Below are 9,411 nucleotides of genomic sequence, written 5' to 3' on the forward strand. Positions count from 1 at the left end.
ACAGAAATCCCTGCGGACTGCAAAGGCTCAATCTTCTGTTAAGATTGTGCAAATATTCCAAGGCTATATGATCATCTACTTGGCTTATGTGGCCACGGCTATATAGTACAGAAATCGGATAATGAGGATGGTTTCTTTCTTGATGCCACTTATGGTGTCTGAGTTTCCACTTGGGGCACAGCAAGCCCAGTTATAGCTCACCAGACCCTGTGGTTGTGTTCACGGCTGATAACTTGCCCTCTAATTGTTTTTTCTCCAACATAAAGGCAGGGGGCTTTGTTCCCAAGAGATCTGGTGGTTTCTGTGCCATTTTGAACTTTAAAAACGATGATACTTTGGGGTGCCATCATTTTGAATAGGGACCATGTGTGTCATGAACCAGGTGATCAACCCAGAGGAGTTTATGTGAAATTGATCTAGATAACTACCTATATTTCCATTTACTCAGCAATATCACATGGCCTTGGCTTTTTTCTGTTTCTGTCTGCGGGGAGGAAAAGCTATACATAGTTGGCCTGGCATATTAAGGGACACAGAGGAAACTGAATTGGATCCTTACTCTGTAACTGTCTCCCTTTGAAACTATTGTTATTTTACATCTTTTCTGCACTTTGTCAAATCATGTGTTTGAATCAAATTGTGCTAATTATCCATTTTACTCCCTAGGGGTACTACCTCTGCAGGGGAGGGCTTGGGTGCTGCAGGGGAAGAAAATAAAGAAGATACATTTGATGTTTTCCGTCAAAGAATGATACAAATGTACAGGCAGAAAAGAGCAAGTAAATAGGTATGTGCAATGGACAAGTCTGGTTTATGAATTCCTGCAAACATTAAAATACTGCAGTTAAAAAGCCTTCCTTTGAACAGAAGTGAAAGTGTTACTGTGTTTCCACAAATGCATCTGGGTTTTTATTATTTCATGAAAATCCAGAACTACTTTGGACTGCTGAATTACCCAACATCTTACTTTCTAGGTTTGACGCAAGAGACTCGTTTGCTAGAAAACGTGGACATGCAAAAGCTGCTGTGTGAAAGGTTTTCGGCATGCTGCCAGTATGAAGAACACTTTGTGCTGTGGCAGTGAACTTGAATACTAATGTACCAAAAACATTTTCCAAGATTAAAGTTAGCCTTGTACTTAGATGTGCAAGCTGACAACTTGGATGTCATCTTCTGAGGAAGAAACAACTGATTTGCTCTCAGATGTGCCTGTTTACCTTTCTCTTTGGCCAAGAATGCCTACTATGTGACAAGATGGTTTGCTCCAAACAATGTAAGCAGCACAAAAAATATAAGCTGGAAAACCAATCTGCTCCTTTCTCAGGCTGAGAAGATTTTCAAATTCAGATCTCTTTGAGAGACGGTTTTCCTCAGTACCAGATGTTGCTTTATTTTACTAAGCTTTTTTTGAATGGCTGCATCTTTTGAACTGCTGGTATGATCTGGACAAAGCAGTTCTTGATATTTTTTTTCCATTCATAGAACAATTTAAGAACAAAACCTTTTAAAATAAGCATGCACGCATGTAGGAATCCATGCCTACCTTTGTAGGACTAACATAATGAATCCATATAAGAACACCCAACTGTACTGCCTAACAAAAATTTCAGCTGCTCATATTTTCACTGTAGCAAGCAGTACCAATTTCAAGTGTACTTGTTTTTATGTGAATTTGCAGGTCTTGCTCAATAAAATCTTGTATAGTTTCTTCCTCTCAAAGAAATAAATCTGCGAACAAGGTGTAACTTGGGTTCTGCAGAAGATTGGAACTATGTTTTAAAATAGTATTGGAAGTCAAATATAGAAGATCTGGAAGCCGAAGATCTGTTTTGTAATCAGAGCATCACTTTAGGGAGTCAGCTTATTTCTAATTCTATTGAATATTGCTCTTCAGAAGTTCTTTGACTGCAAGACTCCAGGAAAATGAAACAAAACCTGAAATTGTTAAAGAACTTTGTATTCCATTGTTCTCTCTTTAATTAAATCAAAGATGAGTCTCCAGTAGTATACTCTGTGCTTCAATAACAAAAAAAATGCATTCTTGGTGAAGCAGTTCCGAAGAAATGATGGCAAACTTAGCAGTAGTATTGGAAACAAATGTTCAAGGTCTAGTTGATCATTTCGTCTTTCACCAGGTTTGCATGTCAGTAAAGAATCCATGATTGGATTGCTTGAAGTGACAATTTAATAATATCAGTTGCACTTTTTAGCCTGCTTCTTTTTCTCCATCGTTACACTTCTAAAAATAGTTGAGCCTTCACTTTTTTTATGTGACAATGGCAGATTACTTCCTCTTGAAAGAGAATTTGTCTTGATCTGATGTATGTTTGGCTTACTCAGAGCGTGCAGGCTTGTTAATGATTTCATCTGGCACCATGCTGCTTGTAATGCAGACAGCTTACGGTACAGTCAATACAAGTACCTTACAGTAAAGCAGCAGTGTCTGGCATTCCTAAAGGATGAATATGCAAGAAAACTTGATCTCTAGTTATCAACTCACATGTGCCTATTGGGCAGAGGACAGTCATCTCCTCCTTATAAAAATAAATAAACTTGCCAATTGAAATTGAAATGGAGGGAGTATCTTAATTTTCATTCTTTAGCACCAAAACCTTTCCATTCCTGTAAAATCAGTTTACTTAGTTTATGAAAGCAAGATTTCTCTTTCCTCTGAGTGTGTGTGTGTGCGTAAGCAATAAGCTACGATATCATGCCACAGTGTAACTTTTCGGGTCACTCAATTTTAATAGCTTGAAAGCACATGGCTGCTAAAAACAGTAAATAGCAGATATAGAAATGATTGTCATGTTGGTACAGTTAAATTTTTCCATGAACGTCATGCTTCTGCACCTTTACATTACAAGAAGTTAGAGCATTCAGGACCATAAATACAAATGTATTTTCTCAAAGCTTGCCTGATTCATCATACTTTATTCAAGATATTTAGTGATACTACAAAGATTTATCCCATAGGCTTTGCTTGGAAATGTTTAGAAGCATAAACAGCACAATCATGTTGGAGAAAAACTGCCTTTAAGTTCAGCTGGTACAATATTTGGCAGTATTACACTTACCTGATAGGTCCCTATTTGGAGATGTTTTCCACTGCACTTTTTCCCTTTCCCATGCTTAATTGGACATTGTGTTGAATGCAAAAACGGAGTCTTTTTTTCGTCTTTTTTTTTTTTTTTAAAAAAAAGAGGAGTTCCACCATTCATGGTCTGTTGTAGAATGATGCTCTGGAACCAATAGTGTTGGACCCAGAATTATTTCTCATACCCACTAATATGGGTTTAACTTTCCTTTTAGTTTCATTGATGAAGCTGCCATTGTTGCTGTTTTACAATTATTTTATTTTATTTTATTTTCCCACATGCTTCCAGTTCACCTCTTCTTTCACATTTACATTTTGGAAGAAAATCTCTTGACTACATGCTGTGCTATTTGCAGAAAAAGACACAAATCAGTGTGTGGCTTCACACTATGTTGGGATGGATTTTCTCAGCCCCCTCGACCCTGATCACCATTCTGAGCTGTTCTGGTTTAAACAGGTTGGGCACAGTACCTTTTGGGGTACATTTGCTGAACACCTACTTATCCAGTCTGGAAAAATTCAGTATCCAGATTGGAAAATGGTACATTTTCTGCTGATTTCAACTCAATTTAGAGCAATTTCCTTGAGTATTATGCACTCTTGAAAATGAATGTGAACAGTAGTTCCTAAGGGAATCTCAATCTGCTGCCCTGGATAACTGTAGTATGGTCAGTCTTTCTTGTGCCAAACTTTAATTTTGGACAAGATATCAGCAGAGCAGCGCTGGTGCTAAGATTCCAGTGTTGCTCTCAAGTGGGTTTCTGTGAACCACTTTTATCTTGTTTTACCAAGAGATGACCTTACTCTCCTTTTGCAGAAGGAATTCCCCTCCCCCCTTTATTTTAACCTGCTTTTGCAGGCAGCTCTGATTTGAAAATTTAAATACAGGTACATATGTGAAACATTGTGCAGATACATTGCCTTGTTTACTAGTTTCTTTTCTGTTATTTTAGTTTCCAGGCTCTCTTCCATGAAGACTACAAGCATCAGTGAACATTTTAACTAACTTCAGTGGTGTGTCTGCTGTCTTTTGGTTGTTTTTACTGTTTGATGATCTTGTAGAGCAATTTGCTAGTTTTTGTTCTGTGCAAATTGGCAGTAGTGCTAAGCTAGTAATAAATGCTTATATTATTGGATAACTGAAGTTTCTTTTTAGTACAAATAAATATGTTAGCATTGTTAATCTTTTTAAAATCTGCAATAAATGTAGAGGTAAACAGTTTCCTTCTGGTTTCAATGATGTTTTGCTTGTGGTGTAGGAAATATGACCACTTCTTTGGCACTGATACATGAAATTGGGATTATATAGTGTTATATAACTACAAAATCATCCATTTACAGGGTTGCTTTTTGGATTATTTCAGAGCTACTTGATTTTCCTAGGGTTCCAGTGCATTAAACAAGGCACCATGGTGTTACCTCTGCCTTGAATGCCAATACCAGTTTGTACCAGCCAGAATGTGAGAGTTACGTTCCAGGCTCCTACATCCCAGGAGCCAAACCTTATCTCTATGATTATCACTGGTACATTGAGCTGTTTCAAACAACAAGCAAAAATAGCTTTATATATAAAAAAATAAATAAAATCTGACCATTGGGAGGGAAGGGTGGAGCCACAGCAAAGTGAAACATTTTATCAGTAACAGTTGCTGTACACGAGTCATTAGAGAAGTAAAGCCTATTCAGTGTTTGTTAATTTGGGAAAGAAATATAAACCCAGTATAAGAGCTGTCCCTTGCTTCTGTACTGACAGCACCTGGTAGCTGCATGGAGGTGAGGAGTACTAAGTGTAGATTCAGGGAAGGGAGATTCCTCATTTGTTTGCTTGAAAGGTGCCCTGATGGAGCAGACGAATCTCCTGTGCAAATAATGCACTGTTATTTGAAACAGATGTGTTGGACTAATACAACTGTTCTTATTCAGTTGCTAACATATCTTAAGTGGTATGTAATACCAATAATATTTTTTCTTCCTGTTTATAAAATTTACAAAAATCTATAGCTTCTTTAATATATAAACATTTAAAAATGCAGAAATATTAAGCTTCTTAAATACAGCACACTGTTTTTATTTGTATTGATGTTCTGTTCTGCTGTGGCTAAAGTTAGTTGTAGTTCATTTTGCCCAAAATAAGTCTGGACCCTTTCTAAATATAATAAACTTTGATGCATAAAAATACATTCTTAGATATAAGATGAAAATTATTTTAAAATGCATGCATGAAGATTCTGTACTATCCTCCTCATTCACCATATCTCGTGGCTGTGGCTGGTGAGTCACAGCCAGATTGCAGGGTTAAGCAATAGTCCACTTTAAATGAGAAAACATTTAAGGACAACATAAAGAGATTACTTTTGAAATACATAGCTTTTGTGAACCTTGTTTGGGTAAACTGCTAAATGAGGGCAGGTGTGGAAAATGTTTGCATTCGCTCTGGGCAGTAAAGTCGTTGCTGTTTAAAAAGCAGTGACATCTAATGTGTTCTGTTAAGCTTTGTGCCAGAAGAATGTATTTAAAAGATTGCAGTTTTGCCCTTGAACTACTGCATGAGCAGAAGCCTTAACTCTGAAGGGCTGATAGCTAAGGGAAGCATTATCCAGCTACTATCTCTTTGAGTATTAATAAAAAGATGCATGCAAATCATTTGTCACTTTGCCTACATGTCCTAGTTTTAAAAACACCAGCACAGACAAAAGTGGCAAAGAGTCCTGTGGTACCTTATAGACTAACAGACGTATTGAAGCATAAGCTTTCATGGGTGAATACCTACTTCGTTGGATGCATGAAGTGGAAATTTCCAGAGGCAGGTTTAAACATGCAAGCAGACAGAAGCTTAGGGTGGAAACATCTTAGACAGTTGGAATCATCTAACATTCCCCATTTAAAGGAATTGTAGGACCTGTTATTTCAGCAAATAAAATCATTTTTCAATATATAGCATTAGGAACATAATCTATGTTAAAAATGTTGTGACTTTTATCAAGGCTACATAGTCAAATCACAGTATAATCAGTGGAAAACAGGAGCCACCTGCTATGATGATAAGTCTGATCAAAAGCTAGGTTATTTACATAGCTTTTTCCTCCTTACTGGTAATGCATGGTCAACTCAAACTTGCAAAATCCTCTTCTCCTCCCCCCCCCCCCCATATCAAATACAGATTGCAGATGTGTTCTGTCCCGTTCTGCCACATATTAGGTCTGGCTGACCAGGAGTATCTAAATGCATAACCTATGCACAAACCATTTATATGCATTTCTGTAATCTACAAAAATGTGAATGGGGTAAATATCAAGGAAGAGAAACTATTTCAGGTGTATAACCTGAGATGGGATAAAACTGAAAAGGAAATGTGCTAAATACTAGGGAAAACTTTTTCCACTTGGTCTACTTTACTTGAATAATATCTTGCAAGAAGTGAGTGGGAAAATACCATCTCCTAAAGCACTTAACTGGAAGAGCCAAAACACTAGAAAATGTAGTGCAGGGGAGAAAAAAGCCTACATTATTAAGTCAGTGGAGTGGATGACTAATAGGTCTCTTATCTGTAATTGATTTTCCTAGGGTTCTAATACAGCACATTTTTAGGGAAACTTTGGTAAATATAGGTTTCAGAGTAGCAGCCGTGTTAGTCTGTATCCGCAAAAAGAAAAGGAGGACTTGTGGCACCTTAGAGACCAACAAATTTATTTGGGCATAAGCTTTCGTGAGCTACAGCTCACTTCATCGGATGCATTCAGTGGAAAACACAGTGGGGAGATTTATATACATAGAGAACATGAAACAGTGGGTGTAGCATGTTACCTACCTCCCCTCCCTACGGTGCTTTAGCACGGATCAATTTGATAGTGTCACCAATTTAAAAGTGCTGACTAAAAGCAAAAATTGTAGCTGAAATACTTTTGAAAGCCGCAGGTGCCCTAAATGTGGGAGTTGCAGCCAGCAAGCCCAAAAAAAAAAAAAAAAGTGAATCTGAAATGTTAACCTCATTTTTGATGCTCCTTGGGGTTAATTTTGCAAATATACCTCCTTGCCCTTAGGGCAGCTAGTTTGCTGGGACGCTGTAACTCATGAAGTGATTCAAGTTCTTGGAAAGAAAAGGAGTATTTGTGGGACCTTAGAGACTAACCAATTTAGCTGTACTCCACCGCCGGGGGGGTTTGTTAGGGTTAAGGACAATGGTAGGAGGCGGGTCGGAGCGAGACGGAGGAACCTTCAGGCTTCTCCCCCGGCACGTGTTGGGAACAAGTACTGCCGCGGGGGCCTTGATCTTGCTTTTGACGGAGGCGAGCGATTCGGCCGCCGGGGAAATGGCTTCCCCGCTGCCGGCGGAGCTTGCCCCGGGCGGAGCGCGGTGGGCGAGCCCGGAGAGCCCGCAGCTGCCGGTTCGGGCAAGGCGGGAGGGGGCTGGGGCGGGGCGACCGGGGCGGGGGCCGGTGTCGAGGGGGGGGAAGGGCGGCGCGGGAATCTGGGGCGCGTGGGGCCAACCGTCTCCTGGCGGGTAATGCGGCAGTTTGGGGGGGGGGGCGAGGTGTTGCTCCAGCGCTGGAGTGAGGTGAAGTGGGGGGGGCTCCCTGAGGGCTGGAAGGGGAGATGGGGGGAGGCCCTGGGGCAGAGGAGCTGATGGAGGGGGTCCTGGGGTTTCCTGTAGGGAGAGGTGGGGTGGGGAGGCTCTGGGAGGATTGAGGCGGGGGTATTGGGGTCCTGGGGAGGGGGTCTAGCGGGCTCCATTGGGTCCAGCTTTGCTGTGTATTTGCTAGTCGCTGAGGCGCCGTTACCATCTACCAGCCGCCCCCGCCCCCCCCGGAGCCATAGAAGGGGGTTGGATTCGGGGAGCTGGTCGATGGGGAAGGCCCCCCACACACACCGGGCAGTGTCCTGGTTGCCAGAAGGCAAGGCCAGAGCTGAGCTCCCCCAGCGTGCCCTGGCCTTCCTTTCTCCTGCCAGGAGAAAACTGTTGGAGGTGCCCCCATCCTGGTGTCATTCCCACAGCCCAGAGACCCGTTCGGGGGCAGCATGGTGCCTGGTGAAGGAGTAAATGGGTGGGAGAAGGAACTGGAGGCTGGGATCATTTGTTATAACTTCAACTGAGTAACTGAGACCTTGTGGGCTTCACACAACACAGGTTTTTGAGCTCTGTCCAGTGATGCCCTCCTACCAGGGATGGCGTTAGGGGGTAGAAAGTAGGGAAATTGCCTGGGGCCCCATGCTACTAAGGGCCCTGTGAAGCTAAGTTAGATGATCAGGCTTTGGTTTGAGCCCTGGGTGGCGGGGCTTGGGCTTGGACTCCTTTGTTTCTGGCCTGGGCGCCAGCAATCTAATGTCGGTCCTGCTTCCCACCTACCCACACACCTTTCCCTTCACTTTGGTACAACTGCAAAAAGAACATATTTCAGATCCTTTCTCTCCCAAAAGGAGACCATGGATTCAGATAGTCTACCACTGTGGAACAAAGACCTGAAACACAGCCGAGGCAGAAACACACAAAAGCAAAAATCATCTAATGAAAGCTGCACACAGCATTATTACGTTAGCTCTGTTGTGCCTACTTATTGCAGGATGCAGTAGATCTGATCAAAACAGTCATACCTACAGACAAAGGTTGACTAGTGTCAGGTAGGAATGGCTACTGATATACGAGGTAGCTGTAAAATACAAACAAAAAGACTTGTAAGAGTGCAGAATACATTTTTGTTATGAAAGCTAAGGTAATCAGTTGATCTTTGCTTAATCAGTTGAAGGTAATCAATCAAGGTAATCAGTTGAATTGATCTTAAACTGCTTTTAATTTTAGGGTATGTCTATTGGATGTTAGTGGAAAAGTTTATTTCCAAATAAAACAATTTAAAAGGCTATTTTGATTTGCACAAGCTTCATAAAATGTTAAAAGCTATAGATATCTACATCTGAGACCTCCTAACAAGACATTTTCAAGCACCATGCAGAAAATGCTGACTGTAAATATTCAAATTTCAAGGAATTAAAACTGGATAGATTATATTCTAACTGGATTTCTGAAAATGAGTGGTACCACTGCTGTCCTCTGTCTCTATCTTGTTTATGGATTAATGCAACAGATGGAAGCCTCTATCCTGAGCTGCATTCCCAGAAAAACAGTAACATACCAAAGTAAGTGTGATAAAACTCTTGTGTTACAAGATACATGCTGCAGAGTAGTAGGGTTCCCTCTGTGTGGTAGGTGTGTAAGAATTGCCAGCTAGACTGACTGAAACAATTACTTTATTTTCAGTTAGCTTTTGACCAGGATACTAGTATTATGAACTCCAATCTCTTGAATGTTATGATATCCTATCTTT

At 40.8% G+C, this 9,411-nt stretch overlaps 1 protein-coding gene across 8 annotated transcripts in view; it reads left to right on the plus strand.

Annotated features, from left to right (window-relative positions):
* The window catches only part of SUGP2 (SURP and G-patch domain containing 2), a 28,207-nt gene that overhangs the window by 15,461 nt on the left and 3,335 nt on the right, over positions 1-9,411 (plus strand). For 2 of the 8 annotated variants that reach the window (XM_073324163.1, XM_073324162.1), the window contains exon 10: positions 667-3,140. In XM_073324163.1, the coding sequence (XP_073180264.1) occupies positions 667-787 (121 nt within the window). In that variant the 3' untranslated portion in view covers positions 788-3,140. Of the gene's footprint in view, positions 1-666; positions 3,141-3,383; positions 6,727-9,071; positions 9,091-9,411 lie in introns of those variants that run through there. The other 6 variants (XM_073324157.1, XM_073324160.1, XM_073324161.1 and 3 more) reach the window with 5 other exon arrangements.

Source organism: Lepidochelys kempii, chromosome 25 (genome assembly GCF_965140265.1).
Source record: "Lepidochelys kempii isolate rLepKem1 chromosome 25, rLepKem1.hap2, whole genome shotgun sequence".
NCBI classification, from domain to species: Eukaryota; Metazoa; Chordata; order Testudines; family Cheloniidae; genus Lepidochelys; species Lepidochelys kempii.